Source organism: Telopea speciosissima, chromosome 3 (assembly GCF_018873765.1).
Source record: "Telopea speciosissima isolate NSW1024214 ecotype Mountain lineage chromosome 3, Tspe_v1, whole genome shotgun sequence".
Lineage (NCBI taxonomy): Eukaryota > Viridiplantae > Streptophyta > Magnoliopsida > Proteales > Proteaceae > Telopea > Telopea speciosissima.
This window is the reverse complement of record NC_057918.1, coordinates 26,945,682-26,962,931: the sequence shown is the minus strand read 5'-3', so window position 1 is coordinate 26,962,931 and position 17,250 is coordinate 26,945,682. Positions and strand designations below refer to the sequence as shown.

The following is a 17,250-nucleotide window of genomic DNA, read 5'->3' as shown; positions in this document are numbered from 1 at the left end:
CTTCCTCCCCCTATCGGATACAATTCACTCTCATTCCATATCTCTTAGATCATGATTATCTTTTCCTCGTGTTCTAGAACCCGTTGAATCTTCAAAAACCCTTAAGGTCATTATTTATTTAAATTTTTATGAGAAAAAGAACTTTGTTCGAGAGTGTGGCCTACACCAACACTCCTATGAGTCTATCTCTCTCCTCCACATATGGAAAAGACATTTTTGCCCCTTTATTTTGAGGAGGAGAGAGATAGACACATGGGAGTGCTGGCGTAGGCCACACTCCCAGACAGAAAACTACTTCTCAATTTTTATTATTAAGTATTTAGATTTTTTTTTTTAGACGAATTTTTATCCTAATATTCGGATATTTTTTTGGAATATTTCTAAACGAATACAAATGTCCCTAAACGGATACGGATGTCGATGCGGATCGTATGCGGATTTTCGAATATCCATTTACATCCAGTTCTGAGGCAGGCAATGCCGCAATAGGCACCGCAGACCATAGTCTGCTGTACACTGGAAACTTGAAAGTCCTCATAACTCTTCGTCCTCCCGCGCTCTCTCTCTTAATCTCAACTCTCATGGCAACTCCTCCAAGGATTCTACTATGCGGAGATGTTCTAGGTCGCCTCAATCAGCTATTTAAGCGAGTCTCATCGGTATCTTTCTTTATCTCTCTCTCTTTCTCTAATCGTCTGTGTCATTTCTAGGGTTTCTTTCGTAGATTCTACTTTTTACTGACTCTCCCATTTTATTTTGAATCCTTCATATTCATTTGAAGGTGAACAAATCAACCGGCCCATTCGATGCGCTTCTCTGCCTGGGACAGTTCTTTGCTGATTCCTCCGATCAGCTCGATGAGCTCTTGGAGTACGTCGAAGGACGTTCCCAACTCCCTATCCCAACTTACTTCATCGGTGATTACGGCATTGGTTCTGCAAAGGTCCTCACTGTTGCTTCAAAGGATCCAGAGAATAAAGGTTTCAAGATGGATGGGTTGAAGATATGTGAGAACTTATACTGGCTCAAAGGGAGTGGGAAGTTCAACCTCCATGGTACTCTTCTTTCCTCAGATTTTTCGCTTCCCTTTCCATCTCCGTTTGGTGTATGCAATACTTTCCTTTTTACACTTTATTTGTTGAATGAGAAATAAACGAGAGCTTGGAATTCCAAATTAGTTTGTTCATTCGCTATATTTAGCTTGCTCTGCAGTGGGCTGATGATTTTCTGTTACGCTGATCTACTGAATTCGTTTATATAGGATTATCTGTGGTCTACTTATCGGGCAAACAATCGTCAGTTGGTCAACCCTTTGGAACTTATAGTCAAGACGACGTTGATGCGTTACGAGCTTTGGCTGAAGAGCCTGGGGTAGTTGATCTGTTTCTGACATATCCTTCACTCTCTTATGGCTGTGGAATTTTATGCTTGTCGTGGTTGGCTTGGTTCCAGAAATGATTTATACCTTCTTTGACTTCCTTGACTGGCTAGCACTAATGAATGGCCCAGTGGAATTTTGAACAGGGTTAATACATCCGAAGCTCCACCTGGAATTACAGATTCAGCTGGTAGTGATCCCACTGTATCAGAGCTAGTTGCTGAGATCAAGCCTCGGTATGAGATGGACATTGTTGTAGTTGTTTTTAAGTTTTATATTGTGCATGCAAATAGCTATTGCAGTTGAAGTTTGATAAGCATCGTTCCCTTTGTTCTTCCTTCCTGGTGAGCATTTTGTGAATGCTCATCCAGATTTGAAATGATTATTATCAATCACACCATAAGGGGGGGGAGAAAAGGGGAAATGTTTTGGATCGAGTGTTTCTGTTCATGCTGGTTCCTTCAATATTCTTTGTTTCTTTCATTCAATTTTTGTGTCAACTAATTTCATGACTCTCTTTCCTCCATACAAATGAGGATTTCGGGTATTTTGCTTTAATGAAATATGGGCATTACTATTCCTTATGCTGGTGACAGCAGCGTCAACTACAGCGATTCTTACCCACTATTAGCAGCATACACATGATTGAAACTTCAAAATTGGTAACCTAGAATTTTATGAATGATTCCCGTGGATAAAGAAAAGAAGAAACAGATATAATTCCATATCCTGGTTGCATGTGGCTAATACTTTGAATTTGTTCCCCCCCCCCCTAAATATTAAAATACTGTGATATTTCCTTTTTAAGCAAATGGTTAATACAACTCTGTGTGTCTGTTGGGTTCTTTTTTCACGCAGAGTTAGGTGTATAAACTTAGGGCCAGGCTGTCTTGCCAAGTAGATGACTGTATACTGTATATTGGGGGAGGAAAAGAGAAGAACCATGAGTGCCACAGTGAACATAAAATTTTTAATGTAGGCATACAATAGAAAATGTAGTAAGAAAGTCTAATCTACTGCCAATCAAGAGATTCTCTGAGTTCCCATAAAATTGTAATGCATGAAAAGTGCGTACCCAGTGCACAAGTCTGGAAACAGCAAATTCTGAGGTCAACCAATGCTGTGGTAGGCCGAAAGTTGTCAACCTTGCATAGATATGTGTCTTGGTGTATTTGTTTTGTTGTTACAATTTTTGTTTACCTTTATTTCCTCTTTCTTCTCTTCTTCCTATTTTTATAATTTTTTTTTGTTTTTATTTTCTGGTTACCTTGTTATTACTTTTTTGCTTGACTTCGCTGAGACTGAACAATCGGTGTAATTTTTGCTTCAAATTGCGCTGTTCTTCCCTATGGCTTTTGTGATGTCTAAGATTACTTTATTGTCAATGGTCAGGCTGGGAACAGTTGTTTTGTGTTCGTAATTGTTATCTTGTTTGTAGCTATCATATTGCAGGTACTAAAGGTGTGTTTTATGCACGTGAGCCCTACTCTAATGATAACGCTGTCCATGTAACTCGCTTCTTGGGTCTTGCATCAGTTGGAAATAAGGATAAACAGGTGTGGTTCTTCTTCTCTAACTGATTCAAAATGATTTCATCAAATACTTCTGCATTAATTTGGATAGTGGGAATTACCATTATAATTTATTTTGCAAGACTGGTTTTGCTAAGTTGAGTGTTAAAGGCTTGTTTTCCATACTCATTCTGCTAACTTGTATTTTCTTGACCTGATCTTTCTAGCTGTAACTTGGAGTCACTGTTAAGAAGTGCAACTTTTGAAGTGAAGCACTTGTCTTTTGTTTCTTGATTGAATAGATTGGATTGGGTCCTTTGCTACTGATCTTATTTGTACGTGTCAACTAGTCCATATGATGTAGAACATGAAGTAGTCTGCATAGAGTGAAATTCAGTCAATTAACCCTAGGATTTGGTTGAATTAGGAGAGAGAAAGCTTGCCATTTCATTATGGAAAGTGTGAACAGAAAAGGGAAAATTAGGGTTTACTGGTTTAGGATGAAAATAGGGTTATGGTTTAGGAGGAATGGTGGTAGATGCTTAGATAGGCTAGGTTTAAAAGAGTTTGGGGTTGCTGAAGTTTAATGTCGGGTTGAATGGTTGGAATGTGTTCTGATCATAGTACAAAAACTTGTTATATTTCGATCGATATCTCGAAAATTTCGAGTATCTCGACCTTCTCGAAACGAAATTCAACTTCGAACAAAAAGATGCAATATTTTGGTCATTTTGCGAAATTTCGAGCTTTTGTAACATCTCGCCGAAACATCGGCAAGATGTTACAAAGTCATGTTATAATATATACATTGTCTCATGACTCTCGGTCGAAATTTCGCCTGAGAGCTCACAAGACTGCATTTTTTTGAGTTTTTGGTCCTTTTGCTTCATTCTTCACTCATTTTTGGTGATTTTTGGTTTGTTCTTTGAATCTTCGCCGCATCTACACCGGAAGCATTCATATGTCCTACAGTCAGAGAACAATGCATGTTGGCTCTATCGGACTATGAGTGGGGTCGATCCTGGACGGTGGAGTAATTATTATTAGAATATTTGTAAACATTTGAGTCACTTGATGACAACTTGACTTGTATTGGGAATTTGGGATATTGATATCATCCTGTTAGTGATTTATTGCGCTTAATATTATGACTTACGTTATGAGTCATTGACTTTATGTTTCCAAGTGAATTTACTTGTTTAAATTGCTTATTAATTATTAATTTATTATGTCCTCTAGTACTTAAAGTCTTAAACAATGTTTATGTGTAATTAACTAAGTTATACATTAGGATTCAATTGTATATTGTCAATCAATGGTGCAAATCCAAAACACCACTTTGGGTGACTATTTGCAATTTGAACATTTACATGTGTTTATATAGCTTAAAATAGGGTTTCCATGAAGTTTCAGGCCTTAACTTGGCCTAAAACCCACCGAAATGATCTATCGAAACCTTGTAGAAAATGTACAATAGTTCGACCGAAATATCCGAAATTTCTGTCAGACCGGAATACCGAAACGAAATGAGATTTTAAACCTTGGTTCTGATATGCTGGGACAGAAATTAGAAAGTAACAAAAAGTAGTTCAACGATTAGGGTATAAAGGTGGATGAAGGGGTGAAGGGTAGATTAGAAGGAACAAGGCTTGGACAGTATTTGGCTATTGTTTTATGGAGTTTAAAGGAGAAGATAACTGTTCTAGAGCTTGAAGTAAATGGGCCTGTGAATCCACACAGCAATAGTGCAAAAAACTAGGGAGAAAATTTCTTTCATTGATTGAGTTTGTGGAGGGGGTACATGCCTATGTATAGATATGATAAGCTCCAAAATAGAAACTTGTTAGTTGATACTAAAAACAATTACAACTTACTAAATACACAAGGCACTACTAAAAATTCGAAAAGCCACAAAATAATTGTATTAAACCCATTAAATGCCCATAACATAAAAGCCCATAAAAACATAGAAAACCCATATATCCCAAGGCCCAGAAACCCAGCAAATAATTAAAATACTGCCATTCTTACAAAAAATACAATTTAGTCTGAACATAATTTCTAACTTATTGATCCTATAACAGAACTCTTTTACACACTTATAATACTTAAACTCTACTCAATGATATAAAAGCCTACTCTGAAAATTTACCCCAAGTAGGCCCCAGAAGCAGAAAACCCAAAATTTGCCTGCAACAAGTACACTTGGCTTACAAACTGAAATTATTTGCTGCTGGTTCCACTATTGAACTTTATTGCTTATCCTGTCTATTTATTGACATTTGGGGTTGAGCTTGTTGGCATTTCATAACTTGTGGTAAATATACTTGTTCTCAGAAATTTATTCATGCAATTTCTCCTACTCCAGCATCTCTCATGTCTGCGGGTGAGATCCATGCAAAGCCGCCAAATACAACCTTATCTCCATATTCAGTTGTAGAGAAAACACTTCAGCGTGAGGAAACTGAAAAGCGACCAAGCGGCACTGTTTCAGACGCACAATATTGGCGGTATGATGTCTCCCAAAAGCGGCAAAGACAGGGAAATGATGGTGAGAAGCTTTGTTTCAAATTTACATCTTCAGGGTCTTGTTCACGAGGCGAAAGCTGTAACTTTCGGCATGACATTGATGCAAGAGAGCAATATTCGAAAAATGTTTGCTTTGATTTCCTTAACAAAGGAAAATGTGAACGTGGTCCCGATTGCAACTTTAGGCATAGCTTAGCTGATGAGGGTGAGAGCTTTTCTCACAAGAGACATAGGTCTGACAACACTGACAGGTTGGTGTAGTGTGCCATGGATCTTTTCTTATTTATTTCCTCTCCGTTTATTTTCTTTGGCTTTATAAAATTACACCTTATGATAATTGTTCATTTTCCACTTTGAGTTGTATTTGAGCTGTCTGTTGTGTCCTGATAATATCCTGATTGATTTCTTTCAGTGTGCCGAGTTTCAGTACCATGTTAGTAATCATAATAACCTTCAATTGAGTTTCAGGTCAAAAGATTGCTGGTTTTGTTTGTCCAGCCCCAAAGTGGAGTCACATCTTATCCTAAGTGTGGGAGAAAATTACTACTGCGCTCTAGCTAAAGGCCCACTAAGTCGAGATCATGTACTAATAATACCGATTGAGCACATGCCCCATACTCTTTCTCTGGCTCCAGAAACAGATACAGAATTAATAAGATTCAAAAATGCTTTGAAGAGGTATTTCAAGACCCAAGGCAATGAAGTAGTTTTCTTTGAGTGGATTTTCAAGCATGGTACTCATGCTAATCTTCAGGTGAAAGAAAATTTTCCTTTTTTAAAGGTATCCTGTAATCATTCTATTCTGTAAAGAAATCCTTTATTGTGGCTGTTTATAGAATTTGAGAAGCTTTCTCCACTTCATTCACCCAGCTCTAATTCTACATGGAACATCCTTTTTAATCCTTTAATTGAGCTTTCTCTGGTTTTGTAGGAATGCCGTAAAGACGCATTACGTTTAGTAGGGCCTTGAACATAGGAAATGGCCTATATGAAATCAACTTGGAAAAGGAGAAGGATGAAAATGAAGCTAATTTACATTTGTGGTGTTAGGAGTAAACATACTTAGACTTAAAAGGAGGAGATAGATGAATAAAATCACAATTTATTAAACAAAGTCAAAAGGAAGTAGTGAGACTTGGTTACCCCAAAAGAAACTGCTTTCTTTTTCAAGTGGTAGTGGCAGTTATGGTGAGTTATTTTGTTGTGAAATTGGTGGCTAGTATTCTGCAAGTCCTTGCACTGGTAGAACCTAGGGACTGGGGGACTTTTTTTCTTTGAACGTGGGGAGTGGGTTAAGGTTTAAAAGCTCATACATAATTGGTTAAGGTTTAAATTCTCATACATAATCTTTAACTAGAATATGCTTTTATAAATATAAAAATAACCTATGAAACCCCCACTCCCACAAAAAGAAAGTGGTTTCAGAACTCATTTCCAATCCCCTCAGGCCCAAACTCTCTGTATCTCCCCACAATCATCTATATTGTGGGCTCCTCGATACCATCCATGTATGTTGGTCCTAATCAAATTCTACTGCAAATGCTTCCCCCTGGAGTTAATGTCGTCCTATAATAGGAGACAATCCTACTAGGAGCCAGGTAAAGAGGAACTCAAACAGTGCTGGCCGATTGTGTTAAGTATGGGTAAATTAGGGTAAAATTAGGGTTTGAGTGAGATGTTGATGATGAGGTTTATAGGGTTTTAATGGGCAGGTCTAGGGGGTTATTATAGTATAAAAATATTAGGGTTTGAAAATTCTGCAGAATTCGGGTTAGGGTTTCGGGTTTTAGATATAGGAAAATAGTCAAAACTAGGGTTTAGAAGTGGGATTTGGGGCAGGGCTTTGGATCGAGTATAGGGGACAGTGGGAGGGAGGTTCGACCAGAATTTGGGAGTTTTCTGATGGCTGAATTGGGTTTTACAGAATTTAGGGTGTTTTTGGGTTTCACAAAGACAATGTCAGTTAGGGTTTAGGCTTCTAGGATGGGGCAGCAGGCTAGGTCGAGTGTAGGGGGTATTATGGAGAGGCTGTGGTTTGAATTTGAAGTAATTTTAATGGTTAAATATGGCTGGGCAGCAAGATCTAGGGTTTAATGGAGTCAGGGTTTATGGGATTCAAACAAAAAATAAAGGGGATCGATTGGGGGAAAGGACTAGAGGGTTAGAAGAAGAAATTGGGTGTCAAACTTACTGGAGATTCCACTGGCAGCAGCTTGAATAGATGTGAAGGATAGAACTACCTTCGAATTGAAGAAGATCCTCCCAGCCGTCATGGCGTAAGGAGTCAACCAGATTCCACCAGTCCCTTTCCACCTTGAGATCCACAAGGATGCACACACTCACGAGGGAGCAAGGAGCAGCAATAGTGGCAGTCAACCAAAAACAGAATTTTAATTTAAATAATCTGTGGGGGAGTCTCCCACGATTTGTTTTATTTATAAGATGGCCTTATGCCAAATCCTAGAACAATTTAAACACTCCTGCATCACAAATCGTGCGTGGGTGTGATTATAATCTAAAGCTCTTAATTTAAAACAGTAAAATGTCCTAACTATCCCTATTAACTTAAGTTAAAAAAACTTAACTAAATAATTTAAATTGACCCAATTGAACAAATTGGATGCAACCAATTTTAAACCGGTTCAATTAAAAACATAAAAATAAGACTAAGTATTGGGCTAATCCCGTATGCAACCTATATACCCCTATTCCAGGCCTATTAAAGTGGCTTATTACATAGAAAATCCTTGGGATCAAAGGCCTAACATATATATATCCCAACCCTAGACTTATTCCTAATAAAAGAAGCCCAGTTTGGTGATAATTCTGCATCACCTGGTGGTGGGCAACATCCTGTGATTTATTAGTACTTCTATGTACCCATGTTGAATGGCTTCCCATCAAATTCTATGTACATAAATATGGCCACAACAATCCAGTTCAAGTTCTATGGTTTATCTATACTCCTAGCAACCCATGTGCTAAGCCCATTGCTAAGAGTAATTTGTTAATAATTTCTCTTGGAAGAATTCCCTTTACATTACTTGTTTAAACTCTCTTGAAGCTGGGGAATAAATTGAACCACTAATCTTTGCAATAGGGCAAAATAATAATACTTTCATTTTTTGTTCCTCTGCTGCTTCATTGTACTATAGGCTCTAATGTGAAGAATACATGCATCAAGCTGCCAAAATGGATTTGGATTTTGGATCACTGGATAATGGGCTAACTGTTGTGACAACATACTATTTGATTATCTACTGGCAGTTTAGGAATTTTCTGAATGGTTATTTCTTGTGCAGGCTATTCCCATTCCTTTGTCAAAGGCATCTTCTATTCAAGATTGTTTCATTTCAGCTGCTGAAAAGTTGGGATTTGAATTTGAAGTCATGAATTCGAGTAAGTGTTGATGAACACATATTTTACTGTATGTATTAGGTGTTGAGAGATTATGATGTCTAAATGCTTCAAATCTGCCATTGTGTGTTGTGTAGCAATTTAGCCTATTCGCATACTTTGATTTTCACTCTAACAATATTTTATATGTATGATATAAAATAGTATAGCTCCATGGCCATGTCGTATTCCGTGAGGTTTGATGGTCAAGCAAGTATTTCTCCTTGAACTGTAACGTGCCATCTGGACTGCAACATGTAAGTCTTGGCTCATGGGAATCCTTAAGAATGTGGTATGACTAGTCCAAAATGGCCATAAAACAAAAGTGGCAGTTCTTTTTCCTGAATTTCAGCAACTATGGCTTTTCATTTGGACACTATATGCACTTCTACAACTTTATCAGCACCGTGTGTTTTCGTTGTAGTGGCAACAACTGTAATTATGGACTGCTGATTTGGATGTAGCTTATATTATAGGTTTCAACATATTGGATTAATTTTGCTATAATAACGAATGAATGAATGTTCCTTCTTTTTTTTTTCACGCATTTCAGTTTTCGTACTATATCTTGAATCATCGCAGAGCCGTGGATGCTGGGTAAAGTATGTCCTTTATGTACCATTGACTCTAGGTTTGGAGCTGATAGTAAAATGTTATATTAATTGGGATGCTACATGTTGTCTCTTCTCTGGTTCATATTTTTTTTAGTGATACCTCTATATGATTGAAAATTATTTACTCCTGTTAGGTTTCAGTGTCCTGTAGGCTACAAACTTAGGTTTTAGTGTCCTAAATGTTTTCATTCTATTTGAAAGAACTTTTTGTATTGCTTCATGTAAATGTTGAGCAGAGTCCCAACACAGGTAGTTGCATGCTTGAAATGAAGATATTAATTAAATAATCATACAAGAGATTTTGATGCCGGAGAAGCTGTGATAATTCAAAACTAGTGAAGAAAGAAGAAATGTGCATCAAACTCTGAGGATATAATTAAATTTGATAAGGCCGCCAAATCATATTCTACTTCATTTGGTAGAAAATATTTGGAAATATGGACATATTTGAAGGCAGGATCAGGGTTGGCAGGCTCTTCCTCCTGCAACCAAGAAGAACATTAAAGGCCTTCTTGTTAGCTCTCTGCTGTCATGCTGCTCACACCTGACCTTGCCTCATATAGTGTGCAACCCATTGGGACAGTGATCAGAATGCAGACACTGATCCAGAGAGAGAGGCACGTGCTTCGCAAGTAGCATCTTCTTTTCTAAACGTCTTTAATTATAAGGAATAATTATAAAATTAGTTAGAGGCACGTGCTTCGCAAGTGAACTTGAATTGCTTATTGGTGATTTTATTGGAATCCATTTGCTTTTCACATGAAGTTTTAGAAGTGGATATGTTTTGTATTATAGTTTCAAAGTAAGGGTATCCTTTGGGCAAAAGTTTCTCTTGATGGGGGAGTCCTAGAAAAATAGGTGGCCGAACACACTTAATTGTACCACATGGAAGGGTGATTCAGCCGTTCTAACTGTTGGATATGGTAGGGAATTGTCTGAATTGACTATTTTTAAAATTCCAGCCCCAAATTCAATCTTAACTCACCTGTGTATGTGCACGTATCCCTTGGTAGTCCGTAATTTTTCAATGTTTTAGTTTGCTGCCGTGTTGCTAACTCCTTTTGGACTGAAACTTGACATGTAACGAGAGACCTTGGGGTCTACTTGTCCATAAAATTTCAGCCCTATCCGACCTGCCATGTGTGAGCAAGAGACCTTTTTCTAGATGTGTCCGTCGAGAGACTCGACTTGTTTGGTAATAAAATAATAACATAGGAGAAAAAAGAGGGTCTTAAACATGTGGTTGTTTGGAGCCCACAATAGCATGTTTGTCATTTTAATGGGTTGGGAGGGGTAGAAAAGGAAACATAAAAGATGAAGGAACTTAGAACCAGTCAAAATCATTCTTTTTCAATGGTAATAGATAAAAAGATGGGCTTATGCTGATTCAAATTGAAAAGAATCATGAATATATTTTCATTTGTCTTTTGCTCAATATGGTTTTTAAAGAGGATATAACCATTTGAGGCTGAGATGGTCTGGGTGGTGTGGTTCTTTGGGTCGTTTCTGCTGTAGCTCCTAAAATGCTTCCACCCCTTATATTGATTGCAGACAATAATATTTCTGAAGGAAGAGAACTACTTAGGTCACATTTTGATGGAAGGTTGAGTTTCTTCTATGTGGAACTTCCAGATGGTACAATACTATCACATTCTGTCAAGGATAAGGAGAAATTTCCAGTCCAATTCGGACGTGAGGTAAAGAGCACTGATCAATCTTACATATAATTTATTTGATCTGCTTTTACTTATTTTCCTTGGATTCTGCTTGAAACTGTAGAAATAGAATTCTGGTTTCTAACGAATCGAAGTGCTGAAAATATAATTGTAGTTGCTAGTGGATGGGAATTTCTTAGCCATGTATTAGCATAAAGGTTCTTCGTACACTTGCTATGAAGTTGAATTCAAATATTTCTAGAACATCAAGTCAATTATAATGTTGCCTGGAACAAAACTTGCTTTCTGTTTGTAATTTCAAAACCCTCTTAAGACATTCAGCTTGACGGCCCCATCAAAGATTCACTCAATGTCGTGGCCCACACCACTAGACTAGAACAAATAGGATGTACTCATCAACCAGGTTTACCCATGACCAAACCCAGACCAATTAATATTATGGATTGGGTACTGAATCCCTAATCCAATGACAGCCAATTTATTGATGAGACCCAGTTTGGGAGGCTATATGGGCCGGATGATCCATGACACAGGATAAAGTGGAGGGAGGTTCACCTCAACATAGGCCCCTCGAATTTCCAAAAGCACCAGCTGGCATCCTGTCAACGACTCAACAAGATTATATGACTTGGTTGGAAACTTGAAACACATTATGCCACTCTACATCTCAAACCAAAACTTGTCCTACCTAGCAAGTGAAGCAGAAGTCCCAGTTCACATGGTCACTTGTGTTCTTTATGTTTCACTTGCATGGTACACCTAGTTCTCCTTGGTTTAACATTGCATCCCATCATGCATTAGCAACTAACAACCCATCTAAAATCTCCATTCCCTTTACAAGGCCCCTACTGATCTTAGTGAAGACCGTTGTTAGGCTTATAATTCTTTAGGCTTTTAACCCCAAAGTTACAAAATTGGCAATTCAAATTTCTTTCCATCCTTTCCTTGTTGTGAAACTCCTAAATATCTTCCGCTGCTTATAGGAACTGCCATCATGAACCTCTCTAGACCAGGGCTTTATCCCCACACATCATATTGAAACCCTAAGAATTAATTCCATCTTCCCTGAAGTACCTCTTAAGTAAGTCATCCATTCCTTCCTGTACTCGAGTAAAAGAAAACCTTCCATTTTTGGCCTATAATTACCAAGTCCAGTCCATGCCCACAGGTAACTTGATAATGTGATTCACCATATCAACACTCTCAAGCACTTTGGTAGGGGGATTGATAGGTTAACCGTTAACCTCCCGGTCAAGATCCCAAGATAACCAACTCAAACAGATAACCCAAATTAACCGAAAATTTCAACCCTCTCAGATGAGGGTCAAACTCTAAGAATCAAACTGAGACATAGGGAATAGGATCCCTTCAAAAGATGGGACTGAATCAACGGTTAGATTAAGAGTAATTTAAAGAACAATGATTTCTGAATCCGAAATCCAAGAAATAGCAAAAGTTAAACTAAACCAGATCAAACCAATAGAATTGAATGAAACTTGAAGCAAATCACCATTTCAGCAATCCAATCCAATTCCCAAAATATTAGAACAATGAATTGGCTAGATTGAAATTAATTTTGAAAACTAAAATTCTGAAATCGAGAAATCTCAGGAATACAGAAATTTTTAAGTAGCAGCACTATGAGACCTCAGAATGATCCCATAATAGGGTTGAGTTCTTCTCCTAGGAGCCCTGTGAAATCCCCACAATATGGGCTGAATATGATACCCCGACCAGCCTGCGTTTTTTTTTTTTTTGATGAAAGTGTAATCACACAAACCACACACCAATTTCAAAAGGTTGCCTGCGGTTGTAAATATGTGGTGATGAGATATGAACCTGAAACTGGGGATCCACAAAGTAACAATAGAGCTATTAATGTGTCTGAAATCTCAGGGTTCTATAACCAGAATAACCTTACAGATCTGAGAATATAAACTGTAATAAAAATCAGAGATTAATTTGAGATCTGAGAAGTCGATCAATAGAAGGATCTAGCAGTACCTTTATCTCGCAAAACAAAGTATGAAAGAAGGAAGATAGAGCTCAGGTTTCCCTCCCAAATTAGATCAGACTCCCTCTTTCTGATTAGCTTCCTGCCAGACTGACTCAGAATTTTCAGAGCAACAAGCTTCATTCAAATTGATTCAACATATTGAGCATTGGCTCTTACAAAGTTTAAATAGAAAACAAATAATCATACTCCTAATCTGAATGGGAGAACTAATTCTTAAGCAAACTAGTAGAGTATTTTGTTGCTGATTACGAACATAACGTAAAGAAACATATTCAGACTAGGAATTAGATAGCTAATAAGCCCCAGGTGGGCTGGGAGCCTGCTGCTCCTTTTCTTCTTGCGGACACAAGTCCTCAGCTTCTTCTCTGCATCACACTTCCTATGTAATGAAAAACATGAAGCCTCCTTGCTTGAGAACTCTACTAAAATAATTGTGATTTGGATCTCCTGTTCACCATTGAACTGTAGTTTCTTTGATGCCAGTATTTTCTTTGCATAGCACACTCTGACTAACATGGTCTTCCCAAGATAAAGTGGATGGTTCTTCTTTCTGGTCCAATGTGCAATGATGTTGAACAGACTCTCTTTCTTAATCGTCCTGAAAGTAGATTTATGACATGCATTCAAAATGATCGAATAATATTCTTTTTTTTCTTAAGATGTGACCATGCTTTCCAGCCATAATGCGCTACCCGCAGCTCAGCAAGTTTGCTAGGTCATATATTCTGGAATTAGAATGTAGTTGGGCCTTTATGTAATTGTCTTCAAGAGAGAAGGATCTAACTATTATCCAACACTAGCCTTGAAATACCCTCTTAGGCAGCAGTTGGGGTTATCCCCCCCCCCCCCTTCCCCTTCTCAAAAAGTTGCAAAAGAACTTCTCCAAACTTCGTATGGATCATAGCTGGATGGTCCTAAAAGCTCATCCAAGTGTAAGGAGCAACTTGCAAGGGGTTTTCTACCAGGAAATTATGATCAATAGATTGGCAAAACTCCTTATACATCTAGAGATTCATCTTCCCTATATCTTCTCTGGAAACTTCATACAGTTGTAGTCACCTTCAGCAAGTATTTTCTTTTACATGTATTTATATACGCTGGAGTCAATGAAACTTGACATTCCCCACCTGTCACAGATTCTGACATTAGTCCATGTATTACTATGGCATTGATCAATTAGGTGTGGATCCTTCCTCTGCATAGGTACCATGTATAAGGCTACACCCAATTTTTGTTTTACTTGTATGGTATTTTAATCTTAAGTTTAGACAGAGAACTGGGAAGACTACATACTTGTGAGCTTTCTTAGGGCTACATATTTACTCGCTTAAAAATTTGGATCTGGTCAATTGATGAATTTCTTTGGTTCTTAAATATGATCGAACTAGGGGGCATGCTGTTTCTATTATTACTTCACCGAGGCCTCTCAAGGATTTGGTTTTAACTGGCTATTTATTAACTGAATAATCTTTAGAGTTCCCCCACTTCTGAGTTCTTCTTGACCTGGGATTACGTGATACTTCTTCAGTAAGTCAGTTGATTATCCTTATACATGTAAGCATCATACCTAATAGACACTTTGCAGGTTCTTGCTGGTTTGTTGAATGTCATGGATAAGGCTGATTGGAGGAATTGTAAGCTTAGCAAAGATGATGAAATGAAGATGGCCGGAGGTTTCAAGAATCGGTTTGAGGAATTTGATCCTACTTCTTGATGTTTGTTATGGTTGATAAAATTGCTGTTCTTGGTCACCTCTTTTTCCAATGAAGACTAGCTTTTATCACGGAATTGCTCCTCGTGAATCCTTTGTTTAGTGGCTAGCTTTCCGTTGGATAAATTATTGAATATTAGTTAGCACATGAAAGGGATTAATGCCCTAGGGATTAGATTTAAGACAAGGAGTGTCGAGTTGCTGGATTGGTACATGAGTTTAGATGCATGTAGCCATTGTGATGTGAGGTTTCACGAGAGTGGGTGGTGACAATGAGTGGTCATATCGAAGAAATGGACCTCTTTGAGCACTTCGTGAGCCACAATGAAAGTCCTATCTTGGCCATAGGCAGAATTTATCGATGCTATTATAGAGATGGTTGATGGGTAATTGGGTAACTAAGCGAGGGGTGTGTTTGGATTCATCTTTCATGTCACTATGGCCTGTATGGGGGGGGGGGGGGCACTGCACGTGACTCTAGAGTACTCATTCTTTTTTTGGCTTGTATGAACGTTGTATAGAATTTTGCAAATTGTCTAATGCCACTCGAATCATGAATCAGATCCACGGCCGATTCTGATCCAGTTCGATCGGAATTGGATCGCTGATTTTGATTCCTCAAACCATGGTTACAATGGGATAAACTTGGCAAGGTCTACTTGATTAATACATTAATCTGTTTATAATAGACCTTATAATTTAAGTATGGAAGATCACGTTTGTCTTTTAATCAAGAGAACTTAAACGGTAAGTGCATCTCATTTACTTACCAGTGGATGAGATCTGTCATCTTGAATGTCCTTTTCTCCCCGGAAACACGTTTTTTTATGATAAATAAAACAAGTGAGAAAGAATGCTACAATTTTCTGGGAATGTGGTGGTCATTTTGTCCGCCTTTGTGTTTGGGCGCAGAGGTAGCTTATTGCACGCGCGCAGATAGTGTTTTTTTCCCCATAAAACAAATTAAGTAGGATAAAAGAGTAATAAAATTGTTACAAGATAAGAATAGCATCGAGCTTTTATTAGTTAGAGCATGTGATAAAAGGTTAAACCACATCACTCTTATGTTTAACAAAACAAATTAAATTAGTCTCATGAGTTGGTTGTCTTGCAATAGTACTAACAGTTCTTATGGCAATCTTCCTCATTTTGGCCGAGGAAATCCTGAGCAACTGGTGGATGAGATGAACAAATCTCACCAAAGAATTTATAAAGCAACTGAAAGGGGGATCAGACGAGATGAATAGATCCTGCCAAGGTTTTCTGAGCAATCTTTCTCAGTTTTGAATGGCAGTTTCAAAGAAACATAATTCAAAAAAGCGTATTTTCATGATCCTCACAGGGTAGGGGGATTCATACTGAAAATACATATAGTTCTTTCTAACTAAATCAAATAAGAAGAGATAGCAAATATGCTCACCAGTCTATTTTTGGTCCAAAGAAGTATGGTGGTTTAAATTAAATAAACTGAGAAACTCTCCTATAGACAAAGCTGAGACTTGTCTTGGATGGCATACCATATTATATCGACTTCTAAAGGAATTACTGCAAAGGGTCATGGATTGGAATAGCATTCCTTCAATTTCTTACTTGAGTTAAGGAATGATTAGGTGTTCATGTAAGGGGACTCGATTAGTTGTTTATGTAAGGGGACTCGGAAATTCTGTAGATAGGAGATTAAAGGGTCAGTCCACATATTAGTGGTTGAATCCTCTCCCACAGGTTTCCACAACAACCCAAGTAAATCTCGTCTTACGAAAAGAATGCTATTCCAAATCCATTATCCTTTCTTAAACCAGAACAGTTTGTCCTTTAAGGTAATGTGCTTGCAAAATCTTTTCCCAAAGCTGTGAGTGGTTGGTACTTAGTTTGGTAGCACAAATGTGTATTGTAATGAAAGTTTCATCCACATGGGTTAGTGCCAACCTATACGGATCAGGAGTATCAGAACAAAAGGTGTATTTTTAAATTTACCGTTCGCTTCAGGGTCGATACAGCCTGATATGGCCCGATCCATACCATATCAATATTGGTGGTGAACAATACAACCACCGATACCTATATCTATAACTTTGGTATTAGGTGGAGAGAACTCATTACGCAATATGAAGACACTAAAGACATGAACAAATCGATATGAGACTATAACTCTATAACTCTATAACTTCTAACATCTCAACAAATTCAAATTTCAAAATCCCTTATTGGCTTAAGTTTCCCAGCGGGAGCTTCATTTGCCAAGCTGATTTTACGTTCTTTGTTCTTCTGAAAATTTCAATCGTTTCATAAACATGGGCCCGACAACTCTTTGTGTAGTACAGGTCATGTCATGTGATAAATAGTAACTCTCAAGCCCTCATAAAGGTTCCTTGAGAGGTGGGTTATAAACTCACAAGTCACAAGCGTGTATGGGGAAGC

The 17,250-nt window shown here is 37.9% G+C and overlaps 1 protein-coding gene across 1 annotated transcript; it reads left to right on the top strand.

Moving 5' to 3' along the window:
- Positions 1 to 546: 546 nt before the first annotated feature.
- LOC122656651 (zinc finger CCCH domain-containing protein 64) lies at positions 547 to 14,980 on the top strand. The gene is made up of 10 exons (XM_043851262.1): positions 547 to 659; positions 782 to 1,055; positions 1,262 to 1,391; positions 1,495 to 1,614; positions 2,817 to 2,934; positions 5,227 to 5,669; positions 5,887 to 6,172; positions 8,721 to 8,817; positions 10,980 to 11,125; positions 14,707 to 14,980. Exons 1-10 carry the CDS (start codon positions 582 to 584, stop codon positions 14,833 to 14,835), a joined length of 1,821 nt encoding a protein of 606 aa, XP_043707197.1. The 5' UTR covers positions 547 to 581; the 3' UTR covers positions 14,836 to 14,980.
- The last annotated feature ends 2,270 nt before the right edge of the window (positions 14,981 to 17,250 follow it).

What these genes read in the sequence shown, in the direction of transcription:
- LOC122656651 (XM_043851262.1), top strand. Translation starts at nt 582, where the DNA reads ATGGCAACTCCTCCAAGGATTCTACTATGCGGAGATGTTCTAGGTCGC. An exon ending in TTGGAAATAAGGATAAACAG is followed by an intron (nt 2,935 to 5,226) that starts GTGTGGTTCTTC and finishes ACTTGTTCTCAG; the next exon opens with AAATTTATTCATGCAATTTC. An exon ending in GTACTCATGCTAATCTTCAG is followed by an intron (nt 6,173 to 8,720) that starts GTGAAAGAAAAT and finishes TTTCTTGTGCAG; the next exon opens with GCTATTCCCATTCCTTTGTC.